At 38.3% G+C, this 24,426-nt stretch overlaps 1 protein-coding gene across 1 annotated transcript in view; it reads left to right on the top strand.

Moving 5' to 3' along the window:
- The window catches only part of CLSTN2 (calsyntenin 2), a gene marked incomplete at both ends in the record, with an annotated part of 393,604 nt that extends 369,545 nt beyond the window's left edge, over nucleotides 1–24,059 (top strand). The window contains 8 exon segments of the mRNA XM_082320829.1: nucleotides 10,610–10,776; nucleotides 14,290–14,438; nucleotides 15,867–16,090; nucleotides 18,846–19,016; nucleotides 19,659–19,804; nucleotides 21,276–21,399; nucleotides 23,017–23,201; nucleotides 23,856–24,059. Of these exon segments, the coding sequence (XP_082176955.1) occupies nucleotides 10,610–10,776; nucleotides 14,290–14,438; nucleotides 15,867–16,090; nucleotides 18,846–19,016; nucleotides 19,659–19,804; nucleotides 21,276–21,399; nucleotides 23,017–23,201; nucleotides 23,856–24,059 (1,370 nt within the window).
- Between the last annotated feature and the right edge of the window lie 367 nt (nucleotides 24,060–24,426).

The raw sequence follows: 24,426 nt of genomic DNA, 5'->3' as shown, positions 1-24,426 counted from the left end.
GATTTGGCTAAGATAGTGTGCTAAAGATTCTGATAAGCTATCATGTGTCAGGCAAAAAGGTGAACTTTTGATGCTTATATGAAACAAGATTTCAAGATACTGCTTTTGGCAAAGCTTATCTTTTGATAAGTTTGTTTTGATCACCTCAAACTATTTTAAATGAATGGTATGGAAAGTCACTTTGTTAATAATATTCAGCACTCTATTTCAGTCCGTCGAATTGTAAATTATTCAACATATAAACCCAATCTATTCTGTTCAAAATGTTAATTTTCAAAATCCATATATTTCAAGAAAAAGTGGATCTATCAAACAAATAATTTGACTATAAATTGTTTCAGTGAAACTGTTAACTGGGTCTACTTAGGATAATACATTTTGGCCAGTAAGAAGTCTAACGCTTTACATTTTCAAAGCATTAGAAAACTGCTTTACAACCATCTACGATTTATTTCAGTAAAAATATGCAGTGATTTTTGTGTCATAAGCCATTTAGGGCAGCCTTTGTTAAGAGGGTATGAGGAGTTTCTAGCTCTGGTTTGCTCAGACTATTTCCTTCCCTTGTCATCAAAGCACTGGCAGAATAGGAACACAAGCTCTAACCTCCTCCTTCAGAAAGGACGTGAGGTTTTTTTCTGTCTTTACTAAACCATTTTGTTTTTCTGAGTCCACAGTATCCATTTATCAAAGTAAAATTATTTCAAAAACAATCTCAACTCAGACAACTGAATGAACCATATGAAATAACATTCCTTTTTCTTACCACACCAATTCTGATTTGCTCACAGCAAAGAGTAAGTCATCATGACTGTGGGGCAGCTTATCAACTGGTGGGGAACAGGCAGAGTGTATTTAGATGGCAAAGCAAAAAATCAAGAATAGAAAGTATTGTAATTTACTCTGTTAGCACTAATAGGAAAATGTGCTACGGCTATGAAGGATTTACCCTTTCATATATGACAATTTTCAGTTCTGGTCTGGAAACTGGGAATTTTTCTGCTCTTTCTCTAGGAATCTGAGAATCCTACAGGTTATGAGATAAGTGACTCTTTCAGCCCTGGTCTTTTTGTCACTTACACTGGTACTCGTCCTGAGGTTACGTAGCAAATATCATGCTTGCACCTCCTTCTTGGCTTTCGCAGAGTTATGTCATGCAGGAGTCTTGGGCACAGAAAGAGAATTCTTTTCTTTGAGATTAATATTTCCTATTATTAATTTTTCAATTCTAGAGTAACTCTTTTCTGACTTTTATAGCCTTGTTTATAGCATCCATTATGAAAAGTTACGTTAGTTTAACTTCTACCTTCAGCTGTTCAAGTGAAATATAAGTGAGCAGTATAAGTTCAGTGCTGTTCTACATCTAACATGAAAACAAACCAAATGTGCAATCTCTCAGGCTTACGTAATAGATTTAAACTTTGGCTTATATGATGTGCTCACTGTCCCATTTGCATCAAACCATTTACTTTTTTTTTTTTTTTTTTTTTTTTGACATCAGCATTCCAGTTGTAATGGGCAAGTCTCTCCCACGTCTTTACCCTTGCCTTGGCAGTGTAAAAAGTATGCCTGATTTGTTTGTTCCTGATTGTATGCAGTATTTCTTTAAATAATGTGAGCTGAGTGCTAGGACTCTCCTAAAAAGAGGAAAAATTAGCTTTTTCCTGAAAAGCAGAGTCTTGTCTAGGGGTCAAGAGGGTATTGGAGGCAGAAGTTAGGGTCCCAGTGTGTGGATGGCAGCCTGGAGACAAGCAGAAGATGTGAAGATGACTGAAAGAGCAGAGAGCCAGACTTTATAAAGGTGATAGAAGAGAACCTTCCTAGGGTCTGTCAGGCACTGCATAAAGTTTACTGCAACCTAGGAAGTCACTCAACTACCTAAAACCAAGCCTGGGGGATTGTTTCCAGCTTTAATGATACATTGAGCATGAGGAAAGTTGTATTAAAAAACTCTTTTTATGTTTTGTTCTGGCATAATCAATATGAATTTCCTCTACTTAAAATTAGGTATTCTGGATGTTACTCTGGTATAATCTTCCTTATTTAATTTAAAAACCTTGGTTCTCACTTCAGGGAGTTCATTAAAGGGAAGATCTAGGCAGAGCTACCTCATTGATTTAGGGTACTATCAGAATGGTTAGCAGAGCTAATTGTTTTTCATTTTGTGTAGTTCATGTTTAATACTGCTATCCTTTGGGGGAGGGTAGTTTATTTGAGGGTGGGAGTTAAAGCATTATTTTTAGGCTAAACTGTTTGTGTTGGTTCAGTTACATGTGACCCAAGAGCAGTGACAGCTGGAGACAGAAACTTCTTAACCTGTTGCAGCCTGTCTCCAACAGAATGCCAGTCTTCATGCATAGCAAATCCTAACTTACTTCTTAGCTGCGATTTCAGTGACACTAGGCCTGGAAAAAGGTAATACTGAGTACAGAGCTAAGCAGACTGGAGTCTTCGTGAACTGAGGGTGGAAATGAACAGTTTGGAGTGCTAGTACAGCTGTTCCTGAAATTAGGCCTTTATGTACCCTGGTGAAGTTTGACAGCTTTCTCTGCAGATAGATAGTTAAGGTTAAGGATATAACGTAATTTTAGCTTCTTTAAAAGGCCTTTTTTGTTCACATCAGTGGTCTCACAGATGATTGTCAAGGGTGTGATTTTGATGTAGGTGGGGCTATTTAGGTCCAAAGTGCTGTTCTGTCTCTAATGCTGAAAGAAATTTTGAGGCAAAACTACTCTTTCTCAAGGGTATCTAAAGGACAAAATTGACTTGCTTATATGTGTGCTTCCCAGAACAAAAGAGACACCAAAGAGAACATGTGGGAAGTGTGACCCTGTCACTGCCTCTGAACCCCTACCTCCCTGAATGGATGTTAGAAGCAGACATGGTCCATCAGGATAGGAGAGAGCTCCTGAAGGCTCAACTTCAGCTCTCATTTCTACTCTCTTCTTCTCTAGCAATAAAAATACTCTAGCTTTGCCCTTCCACTCAAGATTCTTGAGAGCTTTCCAAACAATAAAGAGGTAACACAGTTCTGCAGCAAGGAAGCAGAATTACCCATGCTCTGTGGGGTAAAGTGCAGTAGCAAGAGGGTAGGTGATTTTTCCTCAGGTCACTTAAAAAAATCTCCATCACAGCAAGAATAGGATGAGACTTCCTGATCAGCCACAAAATTGTTCTTATTCTCCCTTTTAGCTTTTGCAATCCTGTTTCATTCTCCTAAGCAATACAAACAAATGAAGGTTAACTTATCCTGGAGCTGCACTTTCCGGGAGCTTACCCTAGCAAGTTCTCCTCTGAGTTCATTATTTTTGATTCAGTTTATCTGAGGACAGAGCAAATGGACCCTTTTACAGAGTGAGAAATTTCTTCCATTAAACCAAGATTTATAGGTTCCCACTCTGATCCCTTTATTGCTAAATATTCTGTGGCAAAGGCAGCCAGAAGAAGGGAGCAAGGTACATGATTTGGTAGTCTAATCATCTTTTGTACCACAGGCTGCAAACAGACTTCCTCCAGGTTTCTCTGAAAAGATGAGGTCTTGAGTTCATACTCTCTCCCTCCCACAATGGCTTGCTTATTTATGTATCATTCCCAAAGTCCTGTCAGGAAAGTAGTGACACAAGTTAATGACTTGTCACAAGGTTATATTGTAGCTTACCATGACTGTAAGTCATTATTTCTAACAATGCCACCCATTCTAGAGTGCTGGAGCTTCACTGTGTAATTATGCTGGCCACATTGCATAGGGGAAAGTCTTTAGAAACCTGTCAACAGGCAAACTTTGTTATCATGAATATAGCAGAAGGCTATCGTAGTTCCTGTTTTCTAAGTAATTTCTGTTTTCTATTCTATTTTTCTTTTGTATTCTCCTGCCATTTTCCTCATTCCTTACCCTAGGCTGGAGACCACTTTTTTTTTATAGAGTCCTTCTGTGGAATAACCTTATTAACCTTATATGTCAGCACTCTGCTGACATATCAATCACAAAGTTGCAGTCAGAGAACTGACTTACTATTCAAGGCAAGAAGAATGGTAAGAGTTAAAAGTCAGAAAGGGGTCAGATCACTGAGACAAACACACTGTGGGCAGTGTAGCAGTAGCAGCAGCAGCAGCCTGTATCACTCAACCTTGGACTTCCCCCAGAAATTAAGATATTCAACAAAGATTACCCCCTACTGTGCATTCTAACAAACACGAGTGGATCATGCCTTGGGGGCTGACATAGCTTGCACCAACCAGAGGCCTCAGTGGAGTGATACAAGCAAACAAATTAATGCAAGACCACCTAGGTAGATTTCAACATAACGTGGTGCTGAATATCTGTATACTGATGCTTCTGTTAGTACAGCAGTGTTCTCACTATATTGCCCTTCTCATCAAAAACAAGGTGAAGCGGATTTCAACACACTTCACAGATCTTTGCTGGAATTTTAGCTGTAGCAGAAATACAAACATATGTGGAAGGTTAGTTTAGGAGGGTGTTTTCTTGGAAAGCTGAATTTGCATTCAAATCTGTTACTAATTCAGCATAGATATATGTCCCTTATTTGATTGAATTTCTGCACTGGGGACTATGCGCCAGCACAAGAATGTTATCTGGAGAAGAGGAATATAGTTTTTTGGGCAACATTAACATCACTTGGACTGTAATCTGCTCTAAGAAATATAAGATTGTAACATTTTTTCCGTGGTTGTCATAATTCCCCACGGTTTCCCTAGAAATAACAAAAACGTATTGGCTTAATTGTGAGAGATTATAGAGTGTTTTTCTTATCTTGAGAAAAATTATCTTAAATAGTGCAAGTTATACCACACTTTTGATCTATGGATCTATTGTACAGAGATAGATATGCATATGCATGCTTACGAGCCGATAGCCTTTAGTGTTCTCTGTATTTGTCGTATTTCAGATAATACTTTAAAGCCTAAAGCTGTCTGTGTGAGGCTATCAGGTTATGATATCAAACAAGAGCAGGGGCAGACTTAAATAGTGCCATGTTTGATGAGTAGTTTTCTGAGTAATTTTTGTCTGAGTGATATAAAAAAATGACTAAAACTTTTTTGTGCTGAGAAGCTCTGGGAGTATAAAAACTTGAGTCACTAATTGGGACTACTCCTGAAATCTATGTTAGATTTCATCCTATTTAACAGCCAATCTACTTGTCAGGGAATTAAACCCAGCTCTGTAAACTGCCATAACAAAAAGATGGGATAAATTTTGGGGCTTGGACCTGAGGACTTCAGAGCCAGAATGTCTTGCAGCTGCTTCCAGATTAACTTCAATCTTTATGTTGGGACCCTGAATAATCGATCATTCCTTAATTATCTGGCTCAGTATAACCAGAGTCTATAATGCCTTAAAAGAATCACATCCTAGTTGGAAATTCTCTTGATTCATCATTTCCAGTGAAAACCTCATTGTGCTTAGACTCTCTGATAATTACTTGCTCATTATTAGGGTAGGGCAAAAGGCCTAAAAGAAGATCTGTAAGCTCAATAAAATCACTTGTTTTGACAAAAAGGCATGATTGTTCTTTGGAGATTGGTAAGTGAATACAAACAGCACTTTACATCTCTTCCCATCCCTGGAAGTGTTCAAAGCCAGGTTGGATGGAACCAGATGATCTTTAAGGTCCTTTCCAACCCAAAGCGTGCTATGATTCTATGAATTCCAGTAGCGGCATGCACTTTATTTTTTGCAGCTCATTCTAAGCCCTGTGCCTATTTTATGTCTCAGCTGTCTCTTTCTCAGAAACATAACCCAAGTGTCTGCTATAGTGGTTTTATCTGGTGGGAAGCCCAGCAGGCCAGGGCAGGACCCTTCTTCTTCTGTATGCTTTGGTGTCAGTGTGTGTCCTGTACTTGTTCACCTCCACCAGCATTCACGCTTAGCAGAAAGGGAAAGTAACTCAGAAAGACTTTATCAAGGTGACCCTGGGTAAAGTTCTGGTGGGAGGGACCCTTCTGGCCCTAGTGCCCGAGCTGCCCTACTTGCTCTGCATTGATAGAGTTCCAGACAGAAGAGATCAGAACCAGCGTAGAAGAAGAAGAATACCAGTCCAGAAAATAGTTATTATTTTAGCAAGTGGAAAATGTGATGCATACTACTTTGACTAAGCAGTGAACAGCATTATAGTGAATAATTACGTGTGTCAACAGTTCCTCTGGATGCCTCCCACAGTCTGTTGACACCATCTTCCCATTATGAGGACTGAATTAATGCCAAAAAGCCAACATCCATCCTCCTGTATGTGCCAGACTTTGGGAGTGGATGTGCATGCTGGGTCAGGTGGAAAAAACAATGCACAATTTTATCATCAAGGTATGAATAACACTGTGGCCTGTGTTGCCTCACAACTGTGACGGGGAAAAAACCCCAGTAGCTTCAAAAATTTGTCATGCAAGGGTCTGCAATGAGAATAAGTGATGTTGTTTTATAGTGTGGTTTCAGTCTTTTTTGTGTTACAGACATCAACCTAATTCCCTGACTGACGGTAGGGAAGGTTCTGTTTTCGTTTGTTGGTCGCATTATTCAGCTAAGTCTTAACTACTTAACTATCCCTCAGGAATTAGGACTCACAGCATATTAATCTGTAGTAATCAATAAACATAGAACTGAGTGAAAAAGAACACGTAACACAGCTGAGGAGGTTTTTTTATTCTCTCAGGTCTTGATGTTATAACATCGTTATGGAGGTGAGCTGTATCTAAGCTGTACCTTACTTATAAGAAAGGACGAAAAGACCCTGACAGCAAAAAATCCCATGAAACTTGCTGAGGCAATCTAAGTTAACTGGATGGCCTGACCTCTGGATAGAAATTGGCAGATGCTGTGTTACAGAACACTTTATTTTTCACTGCGCCATGACATTGGGAAGTAGAAAAAGTTTTAGGACACTTGGATTACCTCAAGATCATCATCACTGAAGCTCCACTTTGTTCTCTGAATTGTTGCTCCAGAGGCTTGTGTAATCTATTTAGGTTGTCTTCATCATCTCAAAAATATTGTTGCTTAGGCTCAGTTTGGTGTCAGAGTTAAGTTCAAAGCATCTTAAAGCAGTAGGAGCTGTTGGGAATAGTTTATGCCTTTTCCTCAGTTGTTTCTTAGCATGTGGTAATTTCAGTGATGAGTCAAATTCAGACAATGGAACTGAGCTTTCCTCCTGCCCAATGAAGTCAGTGGCTCTGAGCTGCCTATCAGCTGCATGTGAAGCTGCACAGGCATTAAATGTATCATGGTCAAAGGATTTCTGTTTGGAAAGATCAGTATTTACAAGAATTTGGATAATATTCTGTAAAAATGTTGCTATCAGCATTAACTACAATTACGCACTGTGCTTTAACATGCTACAGAATTACCATTTTCATGATGGATTAAATATATTTGTACTCATCTAATCTTGGGAGCTAAGAATTTTAGAGTGACTAGGACTTGGGGTTTGGCCATCCTGGGCTAAATTTGCACCCATTAAGAAGCTGAGGTCAAATACTTGAAGAATATTAGATTGCAGAAGCAGAAGAAAAGACAGCATTCAATCATACTAACACAGTAGAACCAAGCATGAATAAAACACAGATACAGACAGGAGTAAAAGAGCCAATTGCTGAGGATTTTCAATTTATTCTGACAATTTTTTCTTCTTACATTTTTTGAGATTGAAAAACTATATTCCTAGTAATCCCTTTTATCAAATGTAGAATACAGGATTGTAGCAGATTGGCTTTAGGCCGTTCCTTCAATTTTAGCGAGGGTTTTGGGTTTTGCTTCCCGATTTTATTGCATTGGATTTTGTCCATTTGCAATCTAATAACTACTGGCAATTGAAATGCATCAGCAAGCTAACATACCCCACTGAGCTGAGAAGATTCTGAAGTGCTGAGGTAGAAGAATATCAAAATGTCAACATGATGCAATTACAAGCAGCTGTGATAAGAGTCAGATATAATGACTTCTGTTCACCTTTGAGGATAAAATTGGCAGGTATATAATTTTGTCTTTAACTCTGGTAAAAGGTGCTTATGGAAGGCTTATTTAGCAGTCTATTTTTTCTGGTAAAGTGTGAGATAGTAGTCTCTCTTTAAGTGCTCATGTTTTTTCATGTGGAAAAAGCTAGTATTCACACTACCCTGGATGAACAGGCATGTCCTCTGTAAAACACATATAATATTGAGAAGAATGCTAGATTATGGTTAGTACTTCAGATAATAGCAGGAGTTCCAGGAAAAGCTACAGGGATGATCATAGTCTACAGTGTTAGGTAGAAGATGTAAAGAAAAGGCCTTGTTCAGCCTGGCAAAGGAAAAGAGAAGACATAGCCATATTTTGACAGCTCACATTCTCTATTAGGAATAAACTTCCAGCTCTAAGGATCAACGGTCATTGGAGTGGATTGCTTGGGGAGCCTCTGTCTTCAGAAGAGTTTAGAACAGCTCAGGCAATTCTCGAGAATGGATTAAGTACAGCTGTTCTTGTCTTGGTGCTAGGAGACAGGCTGTATCACCCCTCAGTGTCCCTTCAGACTCTGCTATCAGTTGTTCTAGTGCAGTTGTCCCAGCCTGAATCAGCCTGTCATAACCATGGGCATAGTTTTGCAGATTTTCTCTACTGACACAATATGAGACTAGGTAGACCCAGCCATTTTTCACTCACATATTCTTGAAATACTTGCTTTTTTTACATAGCAGTTGATAGCCTCTCCAGAACAAAGATTACATCACCTCCTTTACAGTCCAAAATCAATCTATACAGGTGCATAAAACGCAGTCTTAGTCCTGTGAATAGGGTAAGTATGTAAGCCTGTTCTTCAAATACTCACGGTTTTTGTAGTGCCTGTGTTTGCAGAGCGTTTTTAAAGCTTATTCCTGGAAACACTCATATTCTCTTCCATGCTTTTATGTTTTTGTTGTTTTTTTTTTTAATTTGGCTTACCTTTTTCTGTCCAGATACATTGCTGCTGTGTTAGTGGCAACACGTACTTTTAAAGACCATATAAACAGATAAATATAACAACATTTTTTCTGAAAAGCCAATGTCACTGTAATGCACTATCTATTTACCAAATACTTGTCTTGATAAGTATCAGAAAGGATGAAATTACAGCACAAACTAATCCTGCACTTTAGCCGTTGCATACATGAAAGTTTCTGTGAAACCTCAAAAAAATTCTGCCCAGAGGAAGTTTTCTGTATAATGGACAAATGAATGAAAGAGTGGAGAAGAATAATCTCTCCTTGAGGATTTTTATTTGGGGTAAAAAGAGAGGCAGTTTGTGCTGCAATGTTAATGAAAAAGAACAAAACCTGTCTAGTTCTGTGAAGAAACAGCCTGCTTAGATACCTTCTTGTCTCTCAGTACACCGGTGTGTATTTTCTTCACTATATAAAATAACTCTTCAGAAGAGTCCTCTTCATAGTGTTCATACCGCACAGACTAGAAATGATGTTTTTCAGGCTTTTACGTAGCAACATCAGCCTAAAGAAAATTTGTCACTTCATCCCCATCCTAACCCCAATTCACACACAAATCTTCAAGTTAAAGTTCAAGCTTGAGCTAGCTTGCCTGGCAGAAATAGGTTGTTTGACACTAAAGCTACAAACACTGTAGAGATGAGTTATCTACCAATTACAACAGCTTATCAACTGCTAATCCAATTAGTCTGCCTGGCTTCACTGTTGCGTGGTGCTCTCAGTCCTCTCAGGCTCAAGGTAGGCAGTAATTCACATGCACTGATACAGCTAACACTTGCAGGAAAGACAAGCTCTAAAAATTCTCCTAGAGGAGGATGAGTAAATCACTAAATATCCCAAGAGTAATTTAGATGCTATTATCACTGGTGCAGACAGTATGTAATCACATTTTATTGACAACTCGTAAAGATCAGTCTTCCTTTGAAGCTGCCTAGAGTGAAAGTGAATAGAGCGTAGCTACAGGGCCTAATGCAACACACAGTGACGAGACCTAACCTGGCACCAAATCAACTGCTTTGGGTAAGGGAGGCACTATAAGCCTTTTAGCATAGTGCTGTGCATTGGCCTGCATTCACTGCTGTGAATTTACACCATATCCTTAGAGACAACCGTTTGCAGAGAATGTGGCAGCTTGCTTACACAGAGCCGTGACTCTTAGCACATCTAAGAACTTCAGGTAGTATGTTTTTTGGAGGAGAAAGGCAAAGGCTGTGTAAGTGATCTTGTAATAGAAAACTAGCAAATACAGTTTCTATATAAATAAACATTGGACCTTAATCATTTTTTTAAATTCGTGTTTGATCACTTCAATAATCTCATCAATTCATTTTTAAAACTGCTGTGCCTCCTTGGACAGAGGTTTGGGAAGCCATGTTTCATCTCAGAGTATGTTATCACAGCTTTATAAACACCTGAATACAATATTGGAAAAACACTGACAAGAATCTTAGAGACATTAAATCTGCTAGTAGGTGCCACCCAACAACCCACAAAGCAATTCCACTTATCACAATAAATGGGATCTCAAATATACCTGGCTAAAATGGATATAAGTTCTTTACATGTGTTAAAACATAAAGTGAATTATTAGATGTATAGTTTGTGTGTTGGTATCAATAATCATTTTATATTCTCTTTCTTGCAGGGGGTGAAGTCACCAAGCCCAGATTTGCTCAGTATTTCCATGGCAGCCTGGCCAGTCTTACTATCCGGCCAGGCAAAATTGAGAGTCAGAAAGTGATTTCCTGTTTGCAGGCCTGCAAGGAAGGTCTGGATATTAATTCTCTTGAGAGTCTTGGCCAAGGAATAAAGGTGAGAGATGAACTGACATCATCTTTGATAAAAATTTAGAGCTGATTTATGAAGTGGTGAGCCCAAGGTAGAGTACACACAGTACAAATGTACTCCCAGAAGCAATGTAATTTCCCATAAAGTCATGCAAAGAAAAAGCAGAACAGTAGAAGAGCTGTGACACTGCAAAGAAAAATGTTTCCATTATTGCAAAGCTAGATGCTCAGGAAGTAAGGTGCTGCTGATATTTCAGAGTCCATAAGAATTGCCAGGTTGTGTTCTCCTGCTTATTTTGGTAGTTTTACAGAAATAGACATGATTCCAAAGAATTATTGAATTTTGATCTCGAGTAGCTTTAAAGCAATGGAAAACATAAGTAGAATATCTTTCATCCAAAGGCAACTCCGAAACAAGTCCCAGTGCAATAGTATTGAAAAATTCAAAGTGTGTTCCAAGAGAAAAACGTTACGGGACATGAAAATTGGACAATGAAAGGTCCAGAAATTAAGGTCAAGAAATTAAAATTTTACATTTGCATATAATCCTTATCCATCTTCATTATGCACATGACTACTGATATTGTAACACTTTTTCTAAGATTGGAGAACAACAGACAGAGGGAAATCCTGTTTCAATTGACATAGTGGCCAGATTGCTTTGCATTCATTAAGACAAATTCTGTTCCTTTGGATACATATGTAGGATCTTGATTATAACTTCTATAATGCTTACATAAGATGCATTGTCAGTTTCCCTTTACTGATACCATTATTAGATGACAGATGTTCTTCTGCCTAATGTGTAAACACGCTGTTAAGCTGTTTCCTAGCACACAAATCACAATACCATCTTCCAAAGGAGCTGAGCTTCAAATTCAAACTGGGAAGATACTTTGGCTGCAGACTGTGCATCCTGTGAAACTGCACAGGTGTTCTTTTATTATGTTGTTTTTCAGTGGGGAGGAGGATGGTGCTGTAACACTTCATCTAGAGCATGCAGTGGAAGTGCCATGTACTACATTTTATTAGCTAAACCTTTTCATTGTACAACATAGGAGACTGACCTGAAATACACTCAAATGTCTCTCTAGGTGATAAGTTGCAGTGGTGTAGTATAACTAGTATGTTTTCTGAAAACAAGGGTAAAAAGGAAAATTGTAAGTGCAGAGGTAAGGAGGAATTTTGCTAGCTCTAGCTTTTACCTATGAGCAAAACACTCCAAATAATTTTTTTTTTTCTTCATCCTACCAAGGACATAATTAAGAATTTCACATTGTTGCTTCCCCCAGCAAAATGACACACTTATGAGTAAAAGCTATTTTTAAAAGACAATGCATACAAGGAGCAGGTGGGGTTTTCTGGAACACAAGTGTATATGCCTACCAGTAAGTTCTTTGCTGGGATTTTACGTGAATTAAAGACAGTGTGCACTTGGTCCATGGTGCTTAAAAGCATAGTAATTCCTCCCCTGTTGTCACACTCTGAAACTTGACAATATTTGAGTAGTCTTGTTTCATGAGCTTGGAAAAAAATCCCTGTTATACCACCCACTGCTGCTCCAGCATGGGTGATTGGCTTCCTTACTGTGCAGTGCAGTGGGGAAAATGAAGATGAGGAGTTGTTTTCTGCGTTTTATTTCTTTCACCAAACTTCAAAACATTTTCATTTTCCAAAATACAGATGAAGCATAGGGTTTTTTTTAAAGCAAGCTCAACAGTCAGTGCAACAGCAGGAGGCAAAAATGAAAGGGCAGTCAGACATAGATTGTGATAGGCCTAGTTTCTTATTGGGGCTGACAGAAAGAAGCTCAGATGAAAGCGGAGCAGTTGGCACCTGACCTTGAACAGAAGATTAATAAAGAGAAAGGGTTTCTAATGTCAAAAAATAAACATACCTGATCTCAGACAAGCATGTGTGACAGTTGCACAGATGATAGGTTCTGTGTGGCTATTTACATGGCGCTTAGCAGATTCAATGTTGGTAAACTGATGTTGGAAGGTGTTTCTGCTGGGCACTTTGGACTCATGAAGCTTCACCCTTTAGCCACCTAAGAAAGAGCAATGCAGCTGTAATACAATTTCTGACACAGTAGTGTTGGACTTTTTTTTGTCTGCAGCCTAATTTTCAGATATCTGTAACAGCTCTCAGAAACACTGTCTAAACTGTTGCTATTTTTAGCCTTTTTTAATGAGAAAGACAAAAATGGCTCAGACTAGGGCTTTCTCCAGTCCCTTTGGCAGCATTCCAGCTGTTCTGGCAGCTGAGCTATTAAGTTAACTAGCTAGCTAGAATATCCTTTTGCTGATTTTATTCCCTGCTACTGCTATGCTACAGAAAAGAAAAATAAGTGTATGCAGGCTGTGACTCATGTTAGTCCTCCTCTTTGTTAAAAAATACCCTTCAGTGTGTTATGACCTTCCTGCACAAGCTTTAAACTCAGTCCTCCGTGTTCTGTTCGACAGAGAACCCTTTGCTTCATTCTGTTCTTCACAGTCTATTTGCTCTTTTGCTTTTTAACCTTTCTCATTGTAAGGAAGTGTAGACAGCCATTGTCTGTATATAGTAGAACATGTTCGTATAATCCATGTCCAGCTTTGGGAAGGAACTGCATGTGAGAGATGGGTGCATTTCTTTGTGTTTTGTGCTGACAACGGGAGGGTACAAAATCAAGGAGGTTGATCTGGTTTTCTCTGCAATGCAGATGGTTTGCTGAACCAGTTAACAGACAAAAAAATGGAATCAGTTATGAATTATGATGAAGATCAAATCAATTATTTGCTATACGAATATAGTAGCAAAGTTTCTTGGTCAGCAAGACTGTTTCATGTTCAGTGCAATGGACTAGAGAAGCATCAGGGCTAGAAGCATCAGGGCTACAAGAACAGCCATTGACTTTGCAAGGTTTGTTGGCTCAACTGAGCAGGTGGCTTTGTGCAAGTAGCAGCTCCATCTTAAATCATGACACCCTTATTGATCATAAGACAGAGAAAGGAGAATCCCCTTTACTGTGTCTGACTTTAACGAAGATGTAGGAGGCAAAAGTTGTAATTGTTTTGTTCATTGATGTTGCAATATATCTCAGAAAGATAGCCCAGGGTAAAACCAAACAGAAAGCAGGAAAAATATGCTTCTGCATGCTACTCTGGTTTAAGCCAATATTTTAAATGGAGGATGTGTTTAACCTAAAAAAAAATTGCATAGTAATAATAATGATGACAATAAGTTAAGGTTTTGAACTCTACAGCTGCAGAAACACTATCAGCAAAGTTGATAAGGCTGGGCAAAGTACAGCAAATTTGGATTAGTTTACTATAGAATTAATTATAACAGTAGTTATTCAGATATGAAACAGATGACTGATATGAGTACATGTTTCAGGGAACAACATGTGGATTCAGCCAACAATAGCTGCTAAGAATTTTTTTTCCTAAATCATTAAATTTTAAACTTATATCTGTGCAACATTCCTTAAAAATGTCATATTATGTACTCTGTACCTGGTACCTTAAATACTAATTATATGCATTTCCCTTAGTATCACTTCAACCCTTCCCAGTCAGTCCTTGTCATGGAAGGAGATGACATTGAGAATATAAATCAAGCCCTCCGAAAGGTCTCATACATCAACTCCAGACAGTTTCCTACTGCAGGTGTACGACGTCTCAAAGTCTCATCTAAAGTCCAGTAAGTTATGCTTCAGCTGAACTGATTAGATTAGGAATATTTTTAATGAATTACTTTTTTCTTTGGACATGTAAAAAGAAGAATTTTGGGTAAATTACATCACTAAATAATACTTTTATGTTATTGAGCATAAAGGATGAATTTCATTTATGCTGATTTATGTTGTAGTTTCCTTTTGATATTGTCCTTTCAAGAAACTTTTCTTGTTAATGTAATTCACTTGCATTCTATTTATCATTTGGAGCATACAGTCTGGACTGAACAGTACTTGCATTTATTGCATTCTTATTTTGCTGTTCATTTTAAAAAGTTATAGTTTCTTCTGGGGTAGCTAGAGCCATGACTTTTTAAAGCAGACCTACTACATCTAACAGACAACATATCTGCAAGAACAGTATTTGTAGCTATGCTTCAAATAGTCTTTGTCTGTCTGTATCCTTGGCTGTCATCACTGAAGTACTGGTGTTGGGTGTTAAACAGAAACCTGTGCCCTTACATTTTCATGTGATAATAGTGACAGAACCTGCACAATAATGTTTACGGTTCTACATAATCAAAGAGCCATCTGCCACTCCTGAGCTCCCCGTCTTTGTTACAGCAAGTTGTACAGTGCAGTGAAAGCACATCTTTAGAGTGAAGATAAGCATCAGTTCTACTAACTCTTATCTACTGTGCGTACAGATCTTACTAAGTACTAGGTTTAGTCTAGTGCTGTGGGCTGACCACGCTAACTGTTTGGAGAGCATCTTCTGATGTAGTTTCACTGGAAGCAATCCAGTTTGCACACTCCAAGGCTGGCCCAAGCCTTGTGCCAAGATCAAGTAAGGTAGAGTTTGTCAGGAGATTCACTCCCAAAGCACAGTGCTGATTCAGATGAAAATGCTAATACAGGCCCCTTTTGCCTCCAGTAAATACTGGGGGGTGCCAGAATGCGTTCATGATGGGCCCAATTAAATGGATAATTAGGCTCTTTTATTCACACATGACAATAAAACCATATTATATTCATTAGCTATCGCTTTGAGAATTTGTTAGGTTTACTAAAGTTAGTTGTTATCATCTAAGTAACTTTAATTATTTTTAACTATTCACTACTTTGTTAAATGTCAGTTAAACATCAAAATATTGTTCTCACAGTGACCTTACTAAAGACTGAGCTTGTCATGAACCTGTTCGCTAAGCTTTCCCTACATAATTTCAGTAGTTGTGAATGTGGGAGGGGATGAGAGGAGCATAGCTGTTACTGTCACTGCTGGCCTATGTATGTGGTGGTGCAGATGCATGTCCTTAAGTGTGGCAGGGTCAAGGTGTGCAATAGACTGATCTGAGACAATACAAAAGGATGAGAGCGGTTTTGGGCAGTGCAAGTGCCACACACCTCTGATGTGCAATGTGTTACATGCAGTTAATGAATAATATATTTTTCAGATGTTTTGGTGAAGATGTCTGCATTAGTATCCCAGATATAGATGCGTATGTAATGGTGTTTCAGGCCAATGAGCCCAAGATTACAATAAGTGGGATGGACCACTTTGCTAGGCCAGCTGCACAATTTGAAAGTGAAAGAGGTGTTATTTTGTTACCTGACATCAGGATTGTCAGCACAGTCACTAAAATGGAGCATCCAGTGGAATTAAAAGAACATGACAGAGGTTTGTGGATTTCTTTTAAATATTATTACTTACTCTGTAACATGACTCCTCACATTTTTTTAAAGGATAGTGCAAACAAGTAACACAAAGGAAGACACTTCACCCACATTAATTTAGGCAATGTTAGACAGCAGTAATGGTGTACTGAAGACATTAAATTAAACACATTGAAAAGATGTGTTAAATAATGGTGGTAGATCAGTAAGTTTCAAAAAAAGCAGCTTTTCCATTTAGTGTCTTGCCTACTTCAGAATAATTCCTTTCCACTGTTCTTTACATATTCTGTTGAATAACATATTTTCATTAGAATCTCTCTCTTTGTAACCAAATTTTGTTACTTGTACTGATAAAGTGGAAAGCAGCAATTGACTAATAGTTGGGGTTTTAGTGTGTTCTTATGTTTCCAGCTCTGCTACTGACTTGTGGGTGATACTTGAGAAAATAATCTTGTGCCTCAGTTTCCCACCTATATAAAGTAAATCTAATAATTTGCAAAGACTTTTTTCAATTATGACAGTTTATTCTAATGCTGAGCAATGTGTGTATTATTATTTGACACTAGGTGAATGTTCAAAAATATAAATCATGTTTAAAAAATTGTCTATAAAGGAATCTTCCTTTTAGATATTTGTGCAAAGTAAATAAAAGGCCTAGTAATCTGAAGAATCATTCTAAACAATATTTGTTGGACTAGAATAAGCAGCAACTAGATGTACACCTGAAAAGATAAAATCGCTAATGATGTGCAAGTATAGAGGCATGGATTCCCTGAAGCCATGCTCTGTAATAATGCTGCTTATCACTTGCCTGAAACTGCATCTGTCCTCTGAAGGCTGGGAAGTGTATCATCTCATAATATCAACTGCATACAATTACAGCATGTAAAAAAAGGAATTCTTGCATAGAAAAGAGTGATCATTATCCATCACTTAAGACACAACTCATGTATGATGCTCCATGTCCCTAAATGTTATGACATCTTCAAAAACTGTTCAGTGAATTAGGAGCTACTGCCCTCCAGTTTAGTTCATAAATTTCATCTACCCCAATTTTTCCCAATACAATTATTGACAAAATTACTGTTGCTACTGTTGCTACTGTTGTAGCACCTTGTAACCTAAAAAGCCTGAGTCTCACCTTGAAAAGGAACATAGCAGCATTTCTTAAACTACTGTTTAATTCCTTGAAAGTCAGGCACCTCCTAATGCGCCATCTCTTGTTCTCCACCAAGAGTGGTTAAAATGGATAGATAATAATTGGCTTTGGGGATAATTGTGTTTTGCAAAAGATTATTGAATTCTAAGTCTCAATTCCTGCATTATAAGCTTGAATCATTATTTCTCTCAGCCCAGATATTATCTGACAAAGGCAAAGACAGCCATAAATCTTGACCTATATCTACCTATAGCTATTTTTCCACTTATTGGGAATTTACATAACCTGATCATGATGACTGTAGCAGAGATGCCCATGGCAAGGCTGAGAAAGATGATTTAGTAACGTGTATTCCCCAGTCACAGGACCAGCTAGGTCTGTCTCTCATCAAAAGCAGATCAGGCAGTTGCCACAGGCAGCAGCATGACTATGGCTCTGAGGCCTTATTTACCTGCAGAGGGCCCCCAGAATGCCAATATGTTGCTGCTTGTCCTGCTTCAGTAGAGAAATCAGTGGGAACCTGACAATAGCTAAAATTGCTTCCCCTGCCTCTCCTGTTTGCCCACTGAGAGCCAGAGCAGCAAAGCTGACCAGTTCAGGCTTTTCCCTCGCTCTGCAGCCCAGCTTTTTGCTGTCTCTCATAGCTTCCCATGAAATAGTCCAAATCATCAGTCTTAGCAATATTCAGATTTGCCTATCCTGCAATTTTGAGTTGGGTCTGCATTTTTTGAGAAGTTAGAGCTGTACCTAGAGTTCAGATACCCAAATTCACGGTACCAGGAATTGGGAATCTAGGGCATGAGACTCTTCTGTCTGTGCCTTCCTTCCCCATACACCCTCTAAAATGAAATTTGCAAAATGGACACTAAGTTCCAAGACTGCAGTCTCTGTGCCTATGGTACCTTCAGGGAGCTGGATAAGCAGTCTTGCCAGATGTTCTGTGCTAAGTTGACCAGAGAATTAAAATATTAAATTGATATGCTACTCTTTTTCCAGTGACAGAATTTTTTTTTTTTGACCGTACGTACTGAAGGATAGTCAGTTTACAACTCAATTTCTCCAAGTCACACAGCACAGGATCTTGGCATTTATGATAATACCATGGTTTTGGATAGATGGCCATGTTCTTTGTAACACAAATTCGCTACAGGCCATAGAGTAACTGAGAGAATCATCCAAGCATAGATATATTTGACATGTATTTTTCCAGTTTGGTTTTCCTTGAGAAAAGAATGAATGTGTGATACCAACCTGGCATTGAAAAACAGAGTTGTTTACATGAATTTATTTCCAGGATCAAATTTCAGTTTTCTACTTCCAGTACTGTTCTTGAATGCTTTCTATTACAGAGCAATATATTTTCTATTTATCTCACTAGGTATTTGTAGGCCTTCATCATCATAGCACCTGAACAGGCAAGACACTTCTCTTTTGATTTGCTTCAAGTATGCTGTATTTAATATGAGCAAAAAACAATTCAGCCATCTTTGCAAAAATTGAAAGCCCTGATGCAAAGCACATAAAATGACTGAGCTGTTCTGTGGTCATTTATCTTAGTTTCTTTCTTCTTTTTTTCATGGTATATGCCATGTGTTCACAGACAATAAGCCAGTGGTATTAGAGGAAATGCTCCACAACTTGGATTTCTGTGATATTTTGGTCATTGGCGCAGAAATAGACCCTGAACAAGAGTGTTTAGAACTAGATCATGTGGAGCTTCAAGGAAAACATCTAGATGCCACAAATTCCACAGCAGGATATTCAATCTATGGTATGTTCATGGACTTTGCTTTCCCTTATTTCTTCCCACCAACAATTACATTATTGCAATGAAAGGACCAATTTGAAAGAAACTAGGCAGAAATCTGCGATGTACTAGCCATAAAACATTCCAGGAGAGACTGTGTCTCAAAAAGCATGGTCACTTCTTGATCTCTGAGTGTGTTGTGTTTATCCTTTGGAATACAGCTCAGCTTTGTCTTGATTTCAGCATACCTCCTGCTACTCCCCAAATAAGGAAAATAGCAGCACTGCTTTCTTTAAAGGGGGGGCTGGGGAGTGGGTGTCCTTGTGGACCATCACAGTGGAATGTGGGAATGAGGGGATTCCTCAGTGCTCCTGAACAGTGCTGGTAACTCTGGCTATTTTTTTTTATTACTAAATAATTTATTGAAAATCTTTGCTGTTGTATTTGCTCCTCTCCATTATGGACCTACATTCATTTCCAAAAACTATTCTCACATAATTTAGTATCAGCCAGAGGCTCTGGCAGGGAATATTTGATGCACTACCATTGTCAGATCATTCTGCCAAATTTTGTATTTTCTGTGAACATTTGATTTCTCCTGTACAGCACAGAGCATTTGTTACCTAGCATCTCCTTGAGATTATTACTGCTCTACCACCATTTCAGGTGTGGACAGCATGCACAACTATGAACAGGTTCTTCGGCAGATTCGGTATCGTAATTGGTACACTTCTGCCACCTTTGACAGAAAGTTCAGAGTCAAGTGCTCAGAGCTAAATGGACGTTATGCTAGCAACGAATTTAACTTGGAGGTAAGGAATCATTTAGTCAAGCTTTCTTTTCCAGCACTGAGGCTGAGCACTAGCCTTATCTTCAGCGACACCGAGTTTTCTTTAAAATATGTAAAATGATTGACATGTTCTGGTAACTATAATGAAATAGAGGAAAAATTCTAAGTTCCATTCAAATAGGAAGCTGACTTCTCCTGTGGGCGTTTCTCAATGTGGGTCTCTCTATTCTGCTGCATATGTAAGGAGACGGCCCTTCTCTTGAACTCCACTAACACGGAGAATTACTCCTGTTCAAACAGAATGGAGGCTAGGGTCATCATCATTGTTTTTCCATGACGTAAAATCTCCTACAGGTCTTTTTGAAGATTTATACAGCTGCTCAAAAGAAAATCATTATAGCCTCATTATTTTCCTTAGATTAGTTATTTTTTAACTTAACCTGACATACGTTTCTTTCCTGCAGCATTCACTTTTTCAGTTTTCCCAAGCACTACCCCCTTACAATAAGTTCTATAATTTGTTCTTCATCAGATGGAGATATTTCCTGGTAATTTACAGGATTTCAGATTTCTTTGAGGAGGAAAGTCAGTGTACAGGTAGTGAACACACAGGATGGACTTCATCTGTTATATCCTCTTGGATCCACTACCCAGACATGGTCAGTTACCACAGGAATATTTACATAGCTCTCTTGAGCTTATGTGTGCTGGTACGAAGTCCAGTACAGCACAGTGGCTCAGGGACTGAGAATTACTGCTAATGCACCTCAGCAGGAATCACGGACATATTCTGAAGAACCAATTTATCCAGCCTAGAACCCAGGTACCAAGTAACTACAGGAAAGGTCAGGACCTTCTTAGCAATAGGCTCAAAACTTAATAATTCATTCTGAAAGTTTTTACATGTTTGTGTTGTATTGAAAATTCTTTTCACCTTAGCATTCTGCAGCCCTGACAATGACTTTAGGGTTTTTGCTTATAAGATAACTATCGGTAGGACAGAGAACTGATTGATATGGTATCTTCAAAGAAAGTCACTCTGAAAGTAGGGATGCAGGAAAAACTGAAACCTCTTTTAATTCTCTCTTACTGTTTTGGTTTTAAACTCAACAAGTTTGATACATTCTCTGTCAGTGTTTAGAGTGACAAATCTCCCACTAACTTTCAGGGAACACCTAAAAGCTGATTAGTATATAGAAAAAAAAGTTACTACTTATCCAGACAGATAAATAAAAAAGATCCTTTTCTGCGCCACTTTGTAGTTTACAGCTAGAAATGTTAGAATGCGTTTTTAATGCTAGAAATGAGGAATATATTAACCTGTGTATTTTTCATAAAAAAGCATAAAAGAAGTGAATTCGGTCTTTAAGATCTATATAATAATGTTCCTATCCGCTGATGAACTTCATAGTTCAATGTAATGTATGGAGCCAGCAGGCTTGGAATATAGAGCACTTTTTAGTATCTGATCTCTTATTTTTCTCTTGTGCCAGGTTAATATTCTACACAGCTCCAACTCCAGCTTCATGGACCATGTAAATCATATGATAGTACAACCACAATTTCTCCAATCTGTCCACCACCCAGAGGGAAGCACAAGTGCTGTTCACAACTCAGGTATGTGCCAACTTTACAGAGACTGCTCATAATTATTCTCGTATGTCGGTATTTCCCTTGTGATTCAGCCTGGTCAACAAATAAAGCCCTGAAGTCCATAGTTACAGCTTGTGAAAACTCAGAGAGATCGTTGCACAGGTATGAATGAAGGTAACATTGAATTCTCTTCTTTCTTTCCAAGGAGGTACTTTAGTATCCTTTTTTAAAGTCTTCATTAAAGGTTATATACTCTGACCCACATAGTTAAGAAAATATCTTGTTTCTAGTATTGAATGGTATGAAGGGTAATATTTATGCTCATATTGTATTTCTACATCTATATTTCTATGGCAGATTAATTTCTGCCTACCCCTTTCTAAGCAAAAGGAAGAAATGTTTGTATTGTTTTTTAAATATAAGATTTCTACTGTGCTTCTGTTAGCTGCTGTCCAGGCCTCAGGCTGGAGCTCTCTGGAGAGAAGATAGGTCCACCTAGCCATGTGCAGGGAGCATTAGTAGATATTAAATCCAGAACTGAAATTGAATTTTGAGACTATATGTTAAAATATATAACCAAATCTGAAGCTTTTTCAATTAAGTTAAACCCAGGGCAAAGAGATCTCTTTAAATGCTGGATTCTGAAATCCTTTTAGTTGAATGATACATCTGTAAAGAAGTAAAGGTGATGTAAAGTGTAGGTAGTTATAAGTAGTTATATACAGTTATGCTTAGAAAATTACTGCTTTTTTCTGTACACTTGTACAGACATTTTACTAAATTGAAGCTGAATTTTTACAAAATGAATATTGCAAACTAATTCTTTCTTCTTTATTTTAATATTGTTCTGATTTCAGAGATCTGTTCTTACAGGCAGGGCAAGGCAATAAAATGGGGTACAGAAATACTGTAGCTCCTGGAACTGCAGTGCCTAGGTAGCAAAGGTACATAGAAAGTGGCAGCACTTCTCCACTAACCTAATTATGGAGCTGATAATATAAAAGTAGTTCAGAGAGATTTCTTCCTGTGACTAGGTGGAGACAGAGGCTTCTCAGAGTGCAACAGAACAGTGAGGAAGAATGTCTTGAATCCTCAAGAGTCTCTCAGGAAGGCTGTAACACAGGCAAATATAGTGGCAATGTATTATTTTATTTCTTGGAAACTGAGATTTAAATCACGCTACAAGTGTTTGAAATCTTTGAAAATATAAGCTTTCAGCTATACTTTTTCTCACAAGTGAGGTTAGAGCCTCAGCCGTAATCAGAATGGGACAACAGGCAGGATAACTGAACCTTATTGCAAAAACACTTGTTCTGAAACTAATTGATTCTGAACTGGTTCGCTACTTGTCTTCTGTAATAAAGTGGCTTAAAGAACAAATGGTAGGCATACTCACTTTTTAGTTATGCTTCGTAATATTCATTATAAGATATCTGTAAACATCATTTGTGTGTGCTCTGCCTTAGTAGGTGGGCACTTGTCAACACTTTCTGTAGTCCCAGGGACATGCCAGATGGCTGTGCTGATTCTCAATCCAAAGGAAGAAGTGTTGAGGGGAAAAAATAGACAATGTATTTAGCGTTTTGTAGGCAATTTGTTCCACAAATATAAGCCCATTCACTTTTCCACCTTTTGTTTCAGTTGTTCCAAGTGTGGCTACTATTGTCATCATAATCTGTGTGAGCATACTCATTTTCATCATAACCTTGGGGGTCTATCGAATTCGGACAGCTCATCAGCACAGCTCTGCAGATAACGAAGGAAGTAAAGAAAATGAAATGGATTGGGATGATTCGGCTCTCACTATTACCGTCAACCCCATGGAGGTACATAACTGAGGCATAGTATTGTATCATGATACTACCAGGAGTTAGTCTGGGCTGGTAGCTTACTCAGCAGTAAGTTTTAAGCCTCTTTCAGCATACACTTGTTGAGGCTTGGCCGAACAGTTGTAGGTACGTACACTCAGGACCCCAGCTCAGCTTTCAGCTCTGCACACCACGATAATATGTAATTGAGCACTTACTTAATATTTGTTGTCATATATAATTACTAAATAGGATGGTGAAGAATTCTTGGGTACAACACCACTTCCTCTCCATCTATATTTGCACCCTGAGTACCCAAGATGATAGAATTACTTTGTTTTTAACTTTTTAACGTATGCACTAATACACTAAAAGGAGGGGAAATGATCAGCAGTTTAAAGAAACTGACATTGAAGGGTTAAATTTTGTCAGCTTGACTAACAAAGATATTGCTTATTGACATTCCGTTCTTGTTACAGTCGTTTTTGAATATTTGCTACTGAATTGGATCATATTTGATGCGTAATAGTCACATAATGACGGAAAGCAGATTTTCCCAGCACGTTAGCATTTCTAAATATGGAATAAATGCTCACAGTCTCACAGCTACTGGCTAGCAAGAGCGCGCTTTTCTTCTACTGTCTCTCTTTCATTTGTTTAAATGTACTGTAGAAATACGAAAAGCCTCACCAAACAGAAGAGGAGAGTGAGGAAGAAGACATAGAAGATGAAGAGGAAGACACAACCAGTGCTGAATCAGATGAAAGTGAAGAGGAGGAGGAGGAGGAAGAGGAAGTGATTGTCCAAAAGGGAGACAAACAGAATGCCACCAGGCAAGAGCAGTTGGAGTGGGATGATTCAACACTCCCATACTAACAGCCCTCCAGCCACATTGCTCTTTTGTAACAACCAATACAATGTTTTTTCAGAGTCTATGAATTCATTGACAGGATTTGAACTTCTGCTTGCCTATAACTGTTTTGCCTGAAATGATCTTGTTGTAGTAATTGATAATGATAGAACTGACCCTTTTCTTACACAGCCCAGAGAAAACACAGTACAAACATACTGGCATCACCAGTAATTAAGTAATCTAGGACTTGATCTGTTAGCAAGCATAGTTCTCAGTTTCCTGTTTCTATACCGCATATATGTGACAAAAGTCCTGTCACTCAATCCATAGAGGTTTTTGCCTTTGCTATTTTTTTCATACACGAGAGATTTCAGCTTGTTATGAAGAATT

This window comes from Platalea leucorodia (assembly GCF_965183815.1).
Source record: "Platalea leucorodia genome assembly, chromosome: 8".
In the NCBI taxonomy this organism is placed as follows: Eukaryota; Metazoa; Chordata; class Aves; order Pelecaniformes; family Threskiornithidae; genus Platalea; species Platalea leucorodia.
The sequence above is the reverse complement of the archived record's forward strand: the minus strand, read 5'-3'. Positions and strand labels throughout refer to the sequence as shown.